Source organism: Seriola dumerili, unplaced genomic scaffold (assembly GCF_002260705.1).
Source record: "Seriola dumerili isolate Sdu_G_001 unplaced genomic scaffold, Sdu_1.0 BDQW01000674.1, whole genome shotgun sequence".
Taxonomy (NCBI): Eukaryota; Metazoa; Chordata; class Actinopteri; order Carangiformes; family Carangidae; genus Seriola; species Seriola dumerili.
The window spans coordinates 780,652-798,959 of record NW_019174929.1 but is presented as its reverse complement, the minus strand read 5'-3'; the positions used below and the strand labels follow the sequence as shown (position 1 = coordinate 798,959).

The 18,308-nt window shown below is 38.4% G+C and overlaps 2 protein-coding genes across 3 annotated transcripts; both read right to left on the bottom strand.

Annotated features, from left to right (window-relative positions):
- Positions 1-1,773: 1,773 nt before the first annotated feature.
- clec3a (C-type lectin domain family 3 member A) lies at positions 1,774-3,428 on the bottom strand. Of its 2 annotated transcripts, none has more exons than XM_022765380.1 (3): positions 3,247-3,428; positions 3,065-3,157; positions 1,774-2,239 (listed from the first exon to the last, which is right to left on the bottom strand). In XM_022765380.1, the coding sequence occupies exons 1-3, from the start codon at positions 3,356-3,358 to the stop codon at positions 1,842-1,844; spliced, it is 603 nt and encodes a 200-aa protein (XP_022621101.1). In that variant the 5' UTR covers positions 3,359-3,428; the 3' UTR covers positions 1,774-1,841. The 2 variants fall into 2 exon arrangements, with proteins under 2 accessions (XP_022621101.1, XP_022621102.1); XM_022765381.1 differs by having other exon boundaries at positions 3,065-3,151.
- A 2,038-nt stretch (positions 3,429-5,466) lies between these two features.
- On the bottom strand, positions 5,467-18,158 carry vat1l (vesicle amine transport 1 like). The gene is made up of 9 exons (XM_022765366.1): positions 17,911-18,158; positions 17,198-17,327; positions 16,750-16,965; positions 16,098-16,240; positions 14,118-14,221; positions 12,952-13,007; positions 12,610-12,804; positions 8,262-8,345; positions 5,467-7,482 (listed from the first exon to the last, which is right to left on the bottom strand). The coding sequence occupies exons 1-9, from the start codon at positions 18,123-18,125 to the stop codon at positions 7,384-7,386; spliced, it is 1,242 nt and encodes a 413-aa protein (XP_022621087.1). The 5' UTR covers positions 18,126-18,158; the 3' UTR covers positions 5,467-7,383.
- Positions 18,159-18,308: the final 150 nt, after the last annotated feature.

Sequence of the window (18,308 nt, the reverse complement as noted above, 5' to 3'; positions counted from 1 at the left end):
TCTGCTGTATGACAATTGATAGATCATTTCAAAAAATTGTATCTTTGTAATATGGAAATATGATATGCAACACTGAAACATAATATCAACTGACATTGTAAAGGCAGTCAGCTGGGTCCCACAGTAAATGTAATCACAAAATGTAGTTTTACAATCCATGATATTGAGCACAGAGCATATGTGCATTTGTGTTTAATCATATTACCTCAAACCAAAAGTCTTTTGGTTCAAAGGAGTACTGTACACAGTGCACTGAGAGGGGGCGGAGCGGGTGCTTTATAAGGGCCCAGGCACTCATTTTTGCCCAGGGACCCTTAAAATGTTACTCTGTAGCTATAGGCCTACCACAGATGTTAACCAATTTGTATTTTTAAAATTAAATTACCGGATTTTTACACTGCAGTGTTGCAGCAGCAACTCAAAGCAAACAGTTAAAATGCATATTTCACATTGTCACCTCACAGCAAAAAGGGTCAAAGTTTGATAACAGCCCCTTTCTGCATGTTTGCATGTTTTTTCTGTGTTTGTTCAAGTTTATTTTGGGTGATCTGGGTTTCCTCCCACATTCCAAAGACAAGTCAGTTGGACTCACTCTGTGCTCTAGATTGCATATAGTTTCAATTTCACTCTTAGCACTGCAGTTGAATCTTCACACAAATGTACCATTTGGGGATTGGGGCACTGCATTTGTGCATGAGGGTAATGAGGGTAATGAGGGTAATGTGTTATAACAGAATAAGGAAACAAGAATAGAATGTGTAATTTCCTCATTGTCACCAAACAAGTGGATATCAATGTTAGCAGGATGTATAGGTCATCCTCTGCACTAGATTAAGATACACTGATTAGATGCATTACAATCTGACTCTAAATCCATGTATGTACAGTGCAGTGATAATGTTTGTACACCCATTCAGTTTTTGTGTAGTTTAGTATGCTACAATATTTTGGTATGAAATGAACTAAGTAGATTTTTACCTAAGATTGCAATATCACAGATAAAAAAAAATCTGAAAAATAAAGCACAAAGACGTACATCTCCATTAGGGCCTCATAGTTGAGTTGTAGCATTATTTACCATTTAGAATCGCACATGCTGCCTTTTTAGTCAATACATCTGATAACAGAGTTGAACATACAGTACAACAAGGGTCCCATAAAGATGATATCTATATATCTATAATTCTCATTTACATTATTGCTAAAGATTTGTTTAAAACTTGTTTGGGTTCTTTGGGCTCTGTCAGTGTAATAACGCCCCTGAGAACAACCAACAGGGAAGGGAAGTAAAACCCCTACTGTGTTTCCATGCTGCTCATTAGCAAATCACTCCACCCACATTTTTTCATTTAGCTATTCAGTGGTCAGCAGTTGAGCCTTAAACTAGGGAACTGGTGTGTATGTATGCAACTGTTATCAATGTAAAATTGATGCTGAAGAAATTAGTTAACTCAATGCTGAAAAATAGTTGTGAAATGCTGAGAAGTTTATAGTTAGGATAAAATAGTTTTAACAAAACAACAACAGTTTACATTTTTGTTTATTTCTGTGTAACTCATCCAGAATTTCTTACTTTTCATGCTGTTCAGTGATCATCTGAGGCTTTGGGACTTACAGTATAAGTAAAGTGAACACGACGCAGCCAGTTACTTCTTTGTGTATCAAAACTAATTAGGAACCTAATTAATAACAAATTTTAATAAAAGAAATTTTATAATACATGGCCAATAACAAGTCATGTTTCTACTATGAATCGCCACAGATTTGACAACACAGTTTTGCACAATTTTAATTAATGACCCGCATGAATGATCATCAAGTTGTCAACAATAACATTGCCTTTAAGGAATGACATATTCGCATATGTACTTTTTCAGGCTGCGACACACCTCATCGTACCACTTTCCCTGTGCAGCCACTGAAAGGGCAACACAGCTCTCCCTCTTCGTTCCTGTGGGCTGCTTCTTGGAGCGGTCCCAGTTGAAAAAGCTGACTGGCAGGCTGTTGACATCAACATACTGGCCCTCTTTCACTATGTCTGCCACACCGATCCAGAAGTCCTTGGATCCTGGAGCGCTCCTCTTTGCATAGTCTCTCAGTTCATTGTTCTCAATCATGTCCCGTGGCGTTGCAAGAGTTCCTCCTTGTGCAATGCAGTCCTCGTTCGCTTCATGGTAATGTTTGGGTTCCTCAATTGTAAGATAACACTTCCTGTGAGCTTTGATGCCACGGAGACAGACTGAAAACACAAAGCACTTACTTCATGAGCAACTTTAAAGTAACTATATGGTATTCAAAGAGTTCAAAACTAGCTTCTTGTGTGATAAGAAAATAATCATGATGCACATTAGATAAAAAATAATCTGTTTTAATACTTTATTTTGTGAATCCCCCATTTTTTATATTTGTAGCAATTCATACAGCCATACTCATAAACTCATTACATAGAGAGTTCACATCTGAACAGTGACTAATGAATTAGCCAAGAAAGGAAAAGGGGGGCATTTTAACAATAAAAATAATAAACAATAACAATGAATAAATACATTTATAGCATTTTCTATATGATCAACTAAGTTTTATAAAAAAAAAACAAATGGAAAAAAACAAAAACAGGAAAATACATAAAATTATACAAAATAATAATAATTTAGGAAGTTTTACATTACCCATAAATTGTTTGTTTCTAACATTCTTCCCTTTGTGTAATTCAACCTTTTACTTTACAATTGACTGATGTGAGTGCTGCTGCCCCCTGCTGGTGACTCCGCACACCAAGACTTCCAAAATCTAGTTATCAAGTTACCAATTATGTCTCACGAGTGTCCACAGGCTTGCATGACAGCTCAGTGGCCTAAATTACAAGCGACACTATTCATATGTACTTTAACACATTTACAACATAACCAACGTCACCATGATGGTATTAACCAATATTGTCCAGTAACTTTATCTCTGATTTACCTGTTCTTGAGATAAAACATGGAATGCAGTGATGCTTATGATTCTCATGTACCAATCTACTGTCTCTCTTTCATCTGCCTTTACTTAGTGAGAGCAGTACCTGTCTGCAACGCCTGCATCTCTTTCAGTGAATTCACCTCCTGCCACAACCTCTCAAGCTGGGACTTCACATCATCTCCCTCTGCAGCTGCATCTCGATGAAGAAGCAAGAAAAAAAACGGGTCAGATGAACATCGCTGCTGGGCATGTCACTGTTGAAGTCTCTGCCATGTGTATAGTTACCTCCGGACTGCCGAGCCGACACAGCCTTCTTGGTGCGAGATGGGCGGCTGGAGCTGAAGTGGAGCAAGGAGAAGCAAAGAACGAGGAAGACAGGGAGGGCCAGACGTGCCATGTCTGAGGCCAGTGGATCCTATGGGACAGGACACAGTGGCACACCTTATACTGCTGTGAAAGGAACCAAAAACACTGCAGGCAGCTCAATATATATACTAGCCCTCTGTATGCCTTTTCGGCGTACTCTCCCTGCATTGGCTCCAGCTCTGTTTGTTTTTGTCCAAACATCAGGAGGAGGTGAGGGAGGTATAAGGGTGGAGTGGCAAATAATGATTTCCTTGTGTCTGGCTTTTGATAAATATTTACTTGGGACAAGGTGCACTAAGCAGTGTTCCCTTTCATTTCACAAACAAACTGGAAATTCATTGACTGCTCTGCTATTACAGAGCGTTCTTCATCCATCTTCCCACCGGCCTCATGTGTAAGCTTTGGACACGCTAAGTCACTTTTTGACAAGAGAAAAATAATGTTAGACCTGGGTGTCAACTCAGAAAAAAGTGTGATTATTGAATGATACCAGCTGACAGGGAAATATAGGATTCATGTACACTGGGTGGTATTAAGCTACACTAATAAGGGTTTAATTCACACCTGTCAGTACATGAAAACAAGTAACCAAGTAAATGTTGCTGCTACTTATACACTGTAGATATCTTTGCAATGTTTCAATCACACAGACTTCCACTATTAGACCTGAGGAAAGTCCAGCTCTCAGCTCTGCTGCGGGCAAAGTTATTTTTAGAGTGAGACGTTGTATATAGATGGGAGGCGGGAGCTAAATAAGAAACACCCTCGGGCATATGGGCTCAATATAGTAATACAACTCTCAAAGTCATCTCGTGTATGTTTTACCATTTTACAGTCTTCAAATTGTATATTAGATTAGAGCATTACCTTTCAGTTAAGGCTGTACTAAATAATACGTTCTCCACACACGTATAGTGTATTCTAACCACACATGCTGCTAATTAAAAACTCTTCTTTTATTAGTTTCAAAACATACACCTACTGGTATGATAAGATTATTTTTTGTGTTGTTGTCCAGCAGGTTATACAAACTTTACCTTGAAATAAAAATACAAGAAGATAGAAATGTTTGTATTTACTGTTACTGTAATGCAGTAGATGTGAAATGGTACTGTATGAAACATCCATTTAATTCAGACTCATTGCACAGTACTGAGTCCAAGTTCTATGTTTAGTTAGCGTGCAAAAAAAAAAAAAAAAGCTGTATTAGCACATGCTATTCCAATGTGATCTCTTCTAACACTACTCTCTTTCCATCCTGAGGCAAACATAACACCCAAAACTAACACTGGGCCCCGAGTTGAGGATGAGACAGGGAGCTGCTTTACAGAGGATCAGTAGTCCAGGTTTAATTCATAATTAATGATTAAGAGACCACATGAATAAAATATAGTGTGCAGCAGTTCTGCCAACAGTACATGAATTGATTCTGGCAATACTGCTGACTACCTGTGAACATCGCAGCAAAGGTCAACAGTTGCACATTTGAGTAATGTTAGAACACAAGCATTAATTCGTAACCAGCGTGTTCCTCTGGTGATGAAAATATTAACTGATATCCACTGTTATCTGTAGAATTTGAAACAGTTTAGAACTATGTTGCCATCTGGTGCCAAACTGAGGGATTATACAGAAATTTGCAATATATTAGTACTATATTGCAAGTTTTCAAATGTAATGTACACTGAAAAACATTCATAACATGAAGAACTACTCATAAAGTCAACTTGTGTTTTGAGTCCAGGTAAAAGTCATTATTCCTCATTGATTTCATAAGCTCAAAATAAACACATTTAAATAAGATTGAGAAGTATGTGGGACATTTTTTTTAATGTAATGTGGAAAGAAATACTTTCAGGGAGGGCGTAAATCTCATGTGAAATATATTCAAACATTGAATTAACACCAAACACAATCACAGAATACTTTGCAGATAAATTTATTCAAGTAAACAGAGCTGTACTCAAAGAAAGTACACAACAACAAAAAAAAAATGTGACAAAATATACGGCCACAGGTAAACCAGAGTTTATAAGGAATTTCGTGAATATACTACAATGCCAAACACTTCTTTAGACACGTTTTTCTTTTTTTTTTTTTTTTTTTTACAAGGCACACACTTAAAAACATGCACACTCTCTCTCTCTCTGTCTCTCTCTCTCACACTCGTACACACACACACATACACACACACACACACACAAACAGACCTGACATTAAAGGCATCAAAACTTAGATGTATTTGCAGTGTCTATGCATCATTTTTCCATTTTTCCAAGTCTAGAAATCAATTTCTAAAATGATTAATTTCATCACTTGAGTGCAACCACTAACACTGTCTCTCCACCATTTATCATTCAACTTCGAAGGATGCAGTGTTTACTCCTGTTAGTTTTGGTGTTGCTAAGCTGATCCATTTTTAAAAAATTTTAAACGGCATGATTATCAAACGTTGACTTGTTTCATTGTTTCTGTGATGTTCCGTGTGAGAAAACACTTGAAGTAATAAACAAATCAGATGACTAGCACACTGAATAGGCAAGGCCGAATAAATAGTGAAAATGAAATGCAACGTTTGTTTTTACTTTGAGAAATTAGAAATAAAAACAGATCAATCATCTGATTGGCTGACTGCGAGCGTGTGTGGCAAACATTTGTTCCTTGTCAGCTGTTCCTCTCCTGCATTTCATTAGCAACTTGCAGATTCAGAGCAAAGTAGAAGGGCATCGTACTAAAATAAAGTAACACACAGTGCTGCTCAAACCTACATCACCCTGGTTTTATGCATCAGCTCATAGTAAAAATAATTTATCTTGGGAGTCTCATGGCACTTTTGTTGTGAGGCACCAGCAAGTAAACAACTTTGGTCAGACAAGTAAAGCAGAGACTCCACAAACCTCGGACTGCAGTCTGACTATTTCATGATCCTCCTCAAGAAAATCTAGAATTTACTCATTAATCTTAGTCTTTCTTGTATTTATATATAATCTGCAAGTTTTTGACAGATATAAATTTGATGTCTTAAAACTGTAATTTTTTTCTGTGTTACCCCAGTGTTTACAAAACTGTCTACATGGCCTGAAGATAAATGTAACACTGTAAGGTGTCATATACTGAGTAAAAACTTCTGAATATACAGTTTAGTGGGGAAATATGTCCTCCTTACTACAAAATTACATGATCATGCAAGGAAGAATTTTAATAGTATATGCATCCATTTTCACATTCCAGTTGAAACGACCTTTTTTGTTTGTTTGTTCAATATGAACTTCACACGAGGAAAACATGTCAAGTATCAAAGACTCGTCTGTAGCTCAAAGGCACTGGTGATCCCATAATATTACAAGGTTGGCACAGAAGAATAAAATATCATGCAAATATCTACACACAGACTTTTCTACCTCTTCTGGCTTATGTATTACTACTGTAACATGAGAAGTGATTCACTCGCTTGGTCAGGAGCATCAACACATTTGGGGTCATTTTCTCAAACTTCAGCGTAACTTGTTTGCTCTAATTTTTCAGTTGTCGTCGTTGAGGACAGATAAGAATTAAATCAAATGTTTTTCCATCTTGTGAAATGTTTAGACATGCTAAGCTTGTTACAGCATATGACACTTATGAGCTTTGACTAAATCTAATTTTAAAGATACTACGCTTAAAGTGATAATAACAAGTCTGTTGCTAATTCAATAAACTGCTGGCAGATGAAATTAACTGTAAAACGGGCACAGACCTATTCACATTATTGACTAGCATAATGTTACTTCATAATACAGTAAAAAATATAATAATACTATTTCAAGAATGGCACTTACACTTGTTGCCTGGGTGACAAACATGTAATTAGTCTTCATTTACCCAAAACTTTTGCTTGACCAATCAACTGACAAACAATAGGTAAGAGGCACAAACATACACTGTACATACATACATTCATGCATACATGCATACAGCACATACTGCACAACACTGGTGTGTGGTTGTGTTCCTCTGTGGTGAAGCTGTGCAGCCTCTCCGCACACTCTAGGCGTAGTGCAGAGGGCTTCGTTGGGTCTAATGGATGAAAGGCATTCGCTCCTTGCTGTCATTGTCACCCTCGGGCTCCTCCTCTTCCTCTCCTGCTTCACTGGTCTCTGTGCTGTCGCTGGCCATCTACAGTGATAGAATATTACTCAGATATCATTAAGTGTATACTGGTGCAGTCAATATGTAAATGTGTTCTCGGCTAATGGGCAGCTGTATATAGGCATGTCGACACTTTCTAAAAGTTTGTAGTGTGATGTTGAGATCACCATGGAAACGACTGCCGTAAAACAGGAGGAAATCCTGCTCACTGCCTCCTTATGACCCTGACTGGACCTGAAACTGTGCAGTAGGCATTGGAAATGTCAGATTTAACTATTTATCAACAGAACACCACGCTGCATTAATGAGGCCAGGACGACCACAAGGGGGGGGTGTTTTCTTTATTCCTCAATAACTTGTTGAAACTCCCCCAATCTGGTTCTGCACTGTGAGTCCTCTTACTGTACATCTGCCAATTTATTTTCATCTTCCTCCTGTTTCTTCTTCCTCCTTTCAGTCAAACACCCTCAACCATCAATGTCATATAATACTTTAATTACATGTTTTTGTTCTTGTTCGATTAAAAAAAACTGTATTTTATTTAAAGTTTTTTATTTCTAGTTTGTGTTTAAAGTTTCTTTTATATATTATAAGATAGTATACAGACAGTTAACTACAGCCACTCTTACTGTAAAAAATGTAAAGTGCTGTTGCAGGAGTTGGTATGAAAAGTGTACATCTTTGTAGAACTGCACTTAGAAAAAAACTTTAATCTTAGAATCAATCCTTATTAAGAAATGTGGCCCAATGGCCCAGCTACTTAGCTTTCTGCTTTCTAATAACTAACTAGGAAAAAATGTTGTTACCAGAGGAGTGGGAGACTTCTCGACATCCAGAATAAGTTTTCCTATGTTGCCTCTGTCGTGAATTCTCTGCATGGCCTCTTTTACCTGAGGATAAAACACAACAGTCAACTTACTTTCAACAAGCTCCAGGTGCAGACATCAAATGTGATATCACAAATGAAATCTCACACAATGCCGACTCTAATTTTTAACATCTAAAAGCATGACTATATTAGTGATTAAAAAAAGGAACATGAATAAAACTGTAACACATAGTTGGGTTTATCCATACAAACAGATGTCTTATTTTGGTTGGGTGATTTTAATTTAGCGTAAAATAAATTTTACTTCTTTCTTCTTTGTGGTCAGTGGAATTTATTTAAAGCAACCGAGTTTCAGAGAAGTTCTATAGGTTCTTGTTGTAGAACTGCATTAGGCTGGTACTATGTCTGATCCAGATCATGTAGAAAAACCCAAAGTGCCCAGGGCACCAATGTTTTAAAACCAGATTTGAACTGTAAAATTTTTGTAGTAAATGTGTTAGAAATGAGGGTGTTTTACAACGTTTCACTTCTACTTATAAAATAAATTCTGCTCATAAAATGTGTCTTTTTATGAGCAGAACGACGCAGAGCTTCCAACAATAAAAGTTCTCCAAGGGGAAGTCCGCTATGACATTGAAAAGACATTTCAAAGTACCTGCTAAAAAAGACATAATAAAAAAGACACTTTTGCAACCATTTCCTGGTTGTTGCAGACACAGGACTCCTTTCCTCTCTCAGAATAGCTATAACAGCTATAACTCGCTCTGTGAGAAATGTTAATGGCCTTGATGTTGACTAGATGATGCTGACTCATCCTGCTGGGCACGTTTGACATCACACTGAATACCTCACTGCCTGTAGTAATGATCCATAGGTTTATATCAAGCAGATAACTACACTGCTTCATTTTACCTATGACTGCAGGAACAATATAGGTTGTATTAGGACTCTTGATTGACCAGCTTTAGACCGGCAGGGTAGCATGGGGTCTAATAACAAAAAGGATTGTGTTTTTTACAATTTTAAAATTAGTCACATCCTACAAAAACAAATGATTTTAATAATAACTTTCTTAAAAAAAAAAGCATACACCAACTCTGCAAAGACATAATAGCTATCTGGAGTTGGTTTCATCCATGTGAGGATGACTGAAGGATGAAGCATGGGCTTTTCATTGTCTTTCCACTTCTTCTCCACTCCCATATTTTAGAGTAATTACCAGACTCCCTTTTATAACAGTGAGACTTTACATTTAGAATAACCCAAATGCAAATATTACATTAAAAAAAGCAGTGATTATGTTTCTTTCAAAAACAAACTAAAATTGCAGACGCTATTACTAAATGAACAAAGACTGACACATTACGTCTGTTGTACTGATATAGGACAGTAGTGCTTGACACCTAGATACACTGCGAACATTTTAACACGACACAGATCACAGACAGAGCTTTTAATGAGTCTACTGCCAAAATGAAGGTCGGGCTTCTGTCACCAGGGTCTGTGGAAGCACCTGTTCACAGCGTATTTTATTAGCTGACATTTTGTTCGAATTCAACAATCCTCATGCCAGTGCTACTGCTGGGCGAATATAACTGACAAGTAAGTAAGAAGATGATATGCCAGAATGTCAGTTTGAGACCATCGGTGCTTTGGTCCATGTATTCAATCATCTGCAGTCTGATTGCTATCAGCATGGTGGTGAGGGAATGGGAGAAGTGGGGCAAGTGCAATCACTTTCATGATTTCATCCAACTCTACACTCTAGACTCCACAAAAGTATTTTGAGGGCAGCAACAACCTAGCAGTCCGAAACCATAAACAATAAAAGATCAATGCAACTCATGAAAGCTTCTCTGACTCATCGTGTAAAGAAAAAAATAAAAAATCACACATCACAAAAGATTACACAGGATGCCATATCTTGCTTGCTTATTACAATCCACACAGAGACACAACTGAATGTGCCTCTTTGTCTGGAAGCCATTGTGTCCCAAGCATTCATTTGTTAAATGAAATACCGGAAATCAAGCCAAGAGCAAAATTAGGTCAGAAACTTGTCCAGCACTTGGCTGCGAGGTAGCAAGTTTGCAGAAGAGAGGGGATAAGTTCCAATGGCATTCTGGGTGAAATAAGTCTTTGTGTACAATGACCAGTAATCACTGTGAGATACTGTATGTAGCATCTTAAAAAAAAATTCCTCTTAGAACCCCAAGTGATAGAGACAAATTAATATTTTCCTCACTGAAACTGCTGGTGGTCAAAAAAAAAACCTCTTGATTAATGTCTTATCCTGCTCAAGTGTGGCACATTGTACAACTTTTCATTCCATTAAAAAGGGTTACCAAGGTCAACTTGTAAACAAACGCCCTCTGAATTCTCCTTCCAGGCATATAAACAAATGAACTAGGCTGTGCCCCTGACACCACATCCCACGCCATCCTCCCATCTAATGAGATTCTTCATGGGCAATGGTTCCAGTGAATGGCCTGAGCAATCAGCCAAATTCTAATGACAACAGTGCAGGGAAAGTTTCCCATGAGAATTGAAAATCTGAAAACAGCAATTATCATCAGCATATTCTCTCTCTGAATGTAGAGAGAAAGCTTGGAATGACTTGTAATCTGCTTCCTGTGATGTATTACCTGCCCTGCCTCTGCTCTTATCTGGATTCTTGGAGCATTTGTGTGTGTGGTGTGTGTGTGTGTGTGTGTGTGTGTGTGTGTGTGTGTGTGTGTGTGTGTGTGTGTGTGTGTGTGTGTGTGTGTGTGTGTGTGTGTGTGTGTGTGTAACAAATTCCTGACATTTTACTTGTAAATACAGAGGATGCATTTTGATATCATTAATTTGAACAGTGATCAAAATCAAGTAAGTTCCTTTCAGGTAAAACTGTGCATGTAAGTATGGGGGTAAATTTTAGGACACTTTCTAGTTGTTTCTAAAATGTACATAGTGTAATGTCTCAGTATTTCTGACATTAAAGCATAGAACAAATAAATACAATGGAAATGAAACATTGTTTGGAAAGTTCCTTACCAACACTGTTACAGAAGTTCCCACAAATGTGTTGCACTTTGATTTGCTTTCACCTTCTGTTCAGTTCATCCCAAACCAGCTTCATGAGGTTTAAGTGTAGAGACTGGTGCTGGTGCTGGTCTTCCATCATGAGAAGCCAAAACACTCAAAAGTTTTGGGTTTGATCAGCTTGACTCTACATTTGTGGCTTATACTTACAGACAAGTATTCCCTGCTGCTGAGGACAAACCTCCAACAATTGATGTCATGTAAACAATTACTAGATTTTTAGTAATGGGTGGAAAAACACCCAATTTAAAAGCGGGGCTATGTCATGAGGTCACCAAGCTTCATGAACCAACAAGAATAATAAAGGTGCAACAAACTACTCAAACAAGCACAGCTGCACAGTTTTCAGTCAAAAATGGTCTCATCAGGCAAATAGGTGACAACATCTGTGTAGGTAGAAAACTTTTGATCTGGATATGTTGCCTGTATTTATCATCTGACCAACAAAGGAATCCTAAAAGATCCCAATGCAGCCAACAAGATATACCAAAAGATATATGGGACTGGTTTGTGCCACTTCTCCCCTCTCTACTGTCGGCCATGCAGGTGGAAAGTTAAGAGTTTTCTATTTGCAAAGGCACCACCTGAGATGTGAAGAGCTATGGTCCCACAAAAGAGCTTTGTAAATACAAGCATTACACACAAAGAAAAAAACAGGAAATCAAGAAACAGGCTATTAGCTTTCTAAGGCAACTTCATTGTCTACCTGTCTGAGACAGTCCTGCCCTGATTGTCTCTTTAGTCATGGTCTCAGATACACCACAGCTAATGAGACACTAGACACTCTCTGAAAGAGATCGCATCTAGTAGTGTGTTCAAATGTCCCTTGGTATCTTTGTGAAGGCAAATTTTCCAGTTATGGGGCTTCGTTTACCACTTAGTGAATAACCACAGTAAGAAAAGGGGACTTTCTAGAAATTGAGAGCTAAGTGATCAACATATGGCCTGTCGGGATTTGTGTGGGTGTGAAATAATTTGGGAACAGGAAGATGCAACCTACCCACCAACTGTGGAAGAGTGTCCGACAACAGCTGACAATGTTCCACAGAAAGCAGCAGGGGCAAACAAAAGATTACATGCCGTCCAAAATGTTTGCATAAAATCTTCCCTGACATCTCCGTTCATGTTAACACTGTGATCACGATTTTTTATTGTTTTTTTTTTTTTTTTAATCTCATCATCATTGACTTCATCATCTTACAGCCTCTGATCACTCTGATCAACTCTGATCAGGCTCTTACCTCCTCCAGTGCCCACAGGGAGTCCACTACCGGTTTGATCTTCTTTTGGTCATAGAGGCACAAGAGTTTGTCCATCACTGATCTCACAAGACTGCATCTCCCTTGTTTAAAGAGGAGGTTGAGGAGCGAGAATCCAGCTATGACTTTGTTCTCCTCATATAGTTTAATAGGGTTCACCTTCTCCACCTGCCACCACTGGAGGAAAAAAAAAAACACAAACACATTCATCCTGAGTGACTCATTTGTGCGTGTGTGTGTGTTTCATTTGCCATGAAATGTTCATTGGGTAGTAACAGATACTGTTTCCTTCAAATTTGATGACAGACTGCATCTCTGACTCACAGATTTTGCAAAGCTGAAGAAACTCTTTGTTTCCCCAGTTACCATGTTTGACGCGCCTGAAAAAACAAAAATAAAAGGATTTCTGTATGCTGTGCAAATGGCTAGACAGAAGTGGCTGGTCACTAATAGGCAGCCAAGAAGCATGAAGGGTGAGGTGGGGGAGAAACAGTTGGCACCTTCAGACCCTTAGATCTGTGCGAGCATGCCTTCGCACATATTCAATATAACTAAAACTAATGAATTAATCTTATGCTCTTACTTGATTCATGAGGCTTGACAGGAACTAAAGTAATTAACAGAAATCAGATAAGAATGGAAGCTGTGAAGGACAATGAATTTCATTTTCAGGCTATGGAGCATGTTTTAGTCAAGTGAGTCTCACTATTTCATACCCAGTCCAGTAACCAACACACCAAATGGATGCAAGACTCGTCTTTAAAGGAATAGTTCGACATAATGGGAAAATTGTTTATTCACTTTCTTGCTGAGAGTTAGATGAGAAGATCAATACCGCTCTCATGTCCAGGTCAAAACTTATTTGGCTGGACCGTGTATGGTCAATGTGCGAAACTGACGATGTAATTGAAAACTGTGTTGGAACCACTGTAAACAACTGACCGTGATCGTGTTCTCTCCAGCTCTCTGTACTCACACACACAGTATTTTAATACAGCTGAATTTGTTTTTCTGTTTAGGTTGTCAAACAATGGAACAAACTGAAATAATGGCCGAAACGTAGCACATTAAGACTACGTGTTAAATTCCAAGCCATTTCCAAGCTGCTTAAATCCTGATTTTATAACCACAACGTTGTTTGACAAAATCACCAAACATATTCAAATACTGTGCTATGATTTCGGCTATATGTATTTGTTTAGATATCACCAGGCAACTATGCTAAGCTAAGCTATCTGTCTCTTGGCTCAAATTTAAATATAATTGGACATATATAAGAGTGGTAACAATCTTCCCATGTAACACATACAAGTGTATTTCGCAAAGTGTCAAACTATTCCTTTTAGTTCTAATATTAACCTGAAAGTTGAAGCACATTGACTTAAGTTTGACTAACACACTAGAAAGTTTGTTATTTTCACTTTGAAAGTGATAAATGGAAACTCAGAGTTTGCACTGACACACAGTGAAAGTGTAAGTATTGTTCTCACCATAGAGGATGTAAGTTCCCAATGGCTTCAGCAGATTCAGGCCTTTTCCCGTGTTCTCCCCACACAGGCAGTCCAGCAAGATGTCGACCCCCTCTGGAGAAATTCTAAAACATTAAGAACAAAGTAAAGGTGAAGTCCACTAAAAGTGGGATTCATATAAACTGATGTACATGCAAAAGTATAGTCTGAACTGGGGCTGAACGATATGCAAAAAAAAGTATATTGCAATTATTTTGGCAGATATTGCAATTGCTATATGAGTCACGATTTCAGTTGAAATGGTAATTTTTCGATAGTTTGAGTCATTTTTTAAGATGAAATAATGAATAATACCTATTTCCAGATTCTAAAATGTGAGAATTTGCAGCTTCTGTTTGTGTTACATAATAATAAACTCAATATCTTTGGGTTTCTGACTGTTCGTTGGACAAAACAAGCAATTTGAAAACATCACCTTTGGATTGGGAAATTGTGATCTGTGCTTTTCTGACATGTTACAGGCCAAACTGTGAAAATAATCAGCAGTTTAATCAATAATAAAAATTATTTACAGCCCTAAAATAGCAGCAGATGAATTTTCTGTCTATCCACCAATCAGTTAATCAACTAACCGTTTCTGAGTTTATCTACAAAAGAGTACATCTACAAAAAAATTTCAAGCAGTTGAGATAGTACAATACAAGTACAATAAAAGGCCGACTTCATACATTCACAGTGCCAAGGCTGAATTACCTTGTTTATGACTGTGAGCACGAAATGTGCAAAACACTCTATAAGGCCATATATTCAGCTCATGATTCAAACTCTGGAGCAGCATCATCATGGATTTATAAAATATAAGAATTGATTCTCTGGAGCCTTACTCTAGGAAAAAGTTACAGCATGCAACCCACATTTTTCTTTTGACTCTGCCTACAGTTTTCTTATAAAGAGATTATTGATGTTTCGCAGTGCCCACATTGCTCCTCAGCGGTAACATGTTGCAAAAGGTTCATGTTCTTTTCACACACAGAATCAATCAGACAAAAATGTTTGGCATAATGAGACTCATTAAATGTATGTATATGAAAGAATGAAAGGCATGTTATTATCAAGGGCACCTTAATTCCTTACTTGTCTGCCTTGTGGCCCTGGACACCGGCTTGGCTAAACTGCTTGGTGGTCTTGTGATTCCCATGGTTTTTGCCTTTTGTAAAAAGATTAATTTAATTGTACTTTGCTCTTGATCCTGAGAAGAATGTGTGGGCCAGAGAGATGAAAGGCACATTAATCCACTACCACTGTTGATATGTAAGTAGAAAGCATGAAACAATCAGTGCTAATGAAACAATATTTGAATCCCTCTGTATTATAATAAGATGAATCCAGTGTTACAGCGCAATTCATATGTAGAGTGGCTGGTGCATCTGTCCTGGTTAAATGATTCCACAGTATAGACAAAAATGACTGCTAAAGCTCTGTAAAGTGGAGGAGGCGGTGTGGTGATGGAGTAATCAACATCTTTAGAAAAAGATAAAGACTTTATAGCAGAGTTGCAGTAAACCTGTGGCGGGTTTGCTACAAGGTGTTTTGTAGTGTAAACTGGTGTGTAAGTACATTGTATTGTGAATGAAATGTGTAGGGTATCAATGCTCAGCCCTAATTGGCGCAGTTGTTCCACACTACCAGTGCAGACCTCCGCCCTACACAATGCTGCTGCTCTCTGAGATGAGCTGCGAGTTGCCATGGGGACCATGGCCACACAAGACCAAATAAGGTAATAGGTAACATCTGCACCCTCGCACAGTCCTCTATGCTCTGCGAGGTCCACGTTATCACATGTGTTCACATGTATAACATGCAACAGCCTGGTGATGCCTTCAAATTCAATCTTATTTTAACCCTAAACAAATGAATGTTTCCAGAAGACACCACGAGGAAGTAAACAAAGACGTTTCAGCCTCAAATCAACCATGATCCAGACAAACTTTCCATGCTTACTTTTTGACTTCTTGTATATAATCAATATTTCTGTCAAATAGGTGAGTCACAGAGTCCCTGATGGCTGCGTGTTTGAAACATGAGGCGATCCCAAACACGGTGACATTGGGAACAGTGGAGCACAGCTGAGCCACAGCTTGACCCTGGAAATAAACACACAGTTGCAACAATTTATCAGAGCCTGAGAGCCCAGAGGTTAACTCCAAATATACTGCAAAAAATACAACAGAATCCACTGTCACATAATAAACACACATTCATTAAAAAGTAGATATATTGATATAGGGATAACATATTATTATTAATCATATTAATCGGTCATGTTTGTGTAATACTATTGATTAATTGTTTAGCTTTAGTTATAACTCACTATATCTTTATTTCTGTCTTTTGAAAAGTAAAGCATTTCTTTCAGTCATTTCAAAATTTTAATAACTCTAAAGGACGTTCAAGACGTTTTAGACAGAAATAATTCAAATCACTATATATCTTCATTTTGCACTGTGAAATATGCAACAGCTCTTACACAAAAACAGGGAACAGACAACTTATTCCATTTGTAGTCATGTAGCTGCCAGTTATAATGACAGTTAGATGAAACAGCTGAACTTCTTTTGTGACTGTGCATCAGTCGTATAAGAAATGGACTTACTACACCACCTCCTGCTGAGTGCACCAACACTGACATCCCCTCTCGCAAATTGGCAACCTCAAAGAGCATCATATAGGCAGCCACAAAGTTCAGGGAGAACGCTGCAGCTTCAGCAAAAGTCATTTCATCTGGCATCTTGTAGACAAAATCCACTGGTGTGCAAACCACCTCTGCCCAGGCATTGTAATTCACAAAAGCCATAACTCTGTCGCCTATCTGAAAGAAACATGTTGAGTTAGCAGACACTGATGTGAAACAATCATGAGACACACACTAAGGAGGGAGTTATTTGTACAGTAAATTATGGATTAACTCTAATTTATTTCTCATTACTGCACTCTGAGCATGTGTTTAAAACTCTAGGTTTTGCTGATGCAGATTCATTGGTTTAGAATCTGGAAACATTTAGTAATAGATCACAACATGCACAACATGTCATTTCACTAACCTCAAATCCCTTTGTGTTTTCACCCACAGACTCCACTATTCCAGAGCACTCAAACCCAGGGACAAGAGGAGGTTTTGGAGGATTATCAATAGTCCCCTGACGTACCATCAGATCCAGGAAATTCAAGCCACTGCAACAAAGAATAAATAGACCCTGATTCAATATCTGGGTGGAAACAATGCATCTGACCTGTCTCTGACCACTGGCAGCTATTTAATCAATAATACAAATATTTAGAGGTTGTTGAGAGATCTAGGGATTACCCAGTACTATTTCTCTTTCATGATTATCAGCAGTGAGTCACTGGCTATACCTCTGTGAATACAAGGCCAGATTCAACGGGCATTCTCCATTAAATAAAACGGAATACACTTTAATTTCCCTGAACTGTAGGATTGCCAACACTGGGCAAAGGCTCAAGCTGTAGTCTAGGATGAAACGAGCTGATCAATACCCTGCAAATAGAGCAGTTATATAAAAAAAAAAAACAGAAATTGTACTGAAACAATGACTGAACCTGCTTGAAAAAAATAAAATTCTGCCTAGACTGACATCAGTTTTGCTTCAAGAAAAGACCTGTGGCTTCATGACTGCGAAATCCTCCTCCGGTTGTTATTCATCATCGTTCATACTAGTCACAAATGCTGTGGGTAGGAAGCTCATCACAATCCGTAAACACATGTGAAATGTGTTGCTGATTTTGTCATATTTACCATGCTTTGACGCGGATCTTCACTTCACCGTTCTGAGGCTCGGGCATTGGCTTCCTGGTCACCCTGAGTTTGTTAAGACCTCCAAAACCTGCCAGTATCACCGCTCGCATTTCTTTGGCATCGCCAGACGATTCCACGTTTTCCGCTTCTTTCCCCACAGTTTTGTCTATCATGTACTCGGTTTCCTCTGTCATATCTGCTCCTTCTTTAGCCATGTCGGAGACCTGCTGCTCTCCTCTCCGCTCCTCCTCGGGGCTCAGAGTGATGTGGTGAACAGCCTGCGCACAGACCAGGCGCTGGATGGATGAATGGATGGATGAATGGATGGATGGATGGATGGATGAATGGATGGATAGGATGGTGATCCACAATGGAGCCTGCAGTCTCACCCTCTGCTG

What these genes read in the sequence shown, in the direction of transcription:
- clec3a (XM_022765380.1), bottom strand. Translation starts at nt 3,358, where the DNA reads ATGGCACGTCTGGCCCTCCCTGTCTTCCTCGTTCTTTGCTTCTCCTTG. An exon ending in GTCGGCTCGGCAGTCCGGAG is followed by an intron (nt 3,158 to 3,246) that starts GTAACTATACAC and finishes TTCTTCATCGAG; the next exon opens with ATGCAGCTGCAGAGGGAGAT. An exon ending in GATGCAGGCGTTGCAGACAG is followed by an intron (nt 2,240 to 3,064) that starts GTACTGCTCTCA and finishes TTGTGTTTTCAG; the next exon opens with TCTGTCTCCGTGGCATCAAA.
- vat1l (XM_022765366.1), bottom strand. Translation starts at nt 18,125, where the DNA reads ATGGCTAAAGAAGGAGCAGATATGACAGAGGAAACCGAGTACATGATA. An exon ending in ACTCAGCAGGAGGTGGTGTA is followed by an intron (nt 16,241 to 16,749) that starts GTAAGTCCATTT and finishes GTTTATTTCCAG; the next exon opens with GGTCAAGCTGTGGCTCAGCT. An exon ending in AGAAGTCTCCCACTCCTCTG is followed by an intron (nt 7,483 to 8,261) that starts GTAACAACATTT and finishes CTATCACTGTAG; the next exon opens with ATGGCCAGCGACAGCACAGA.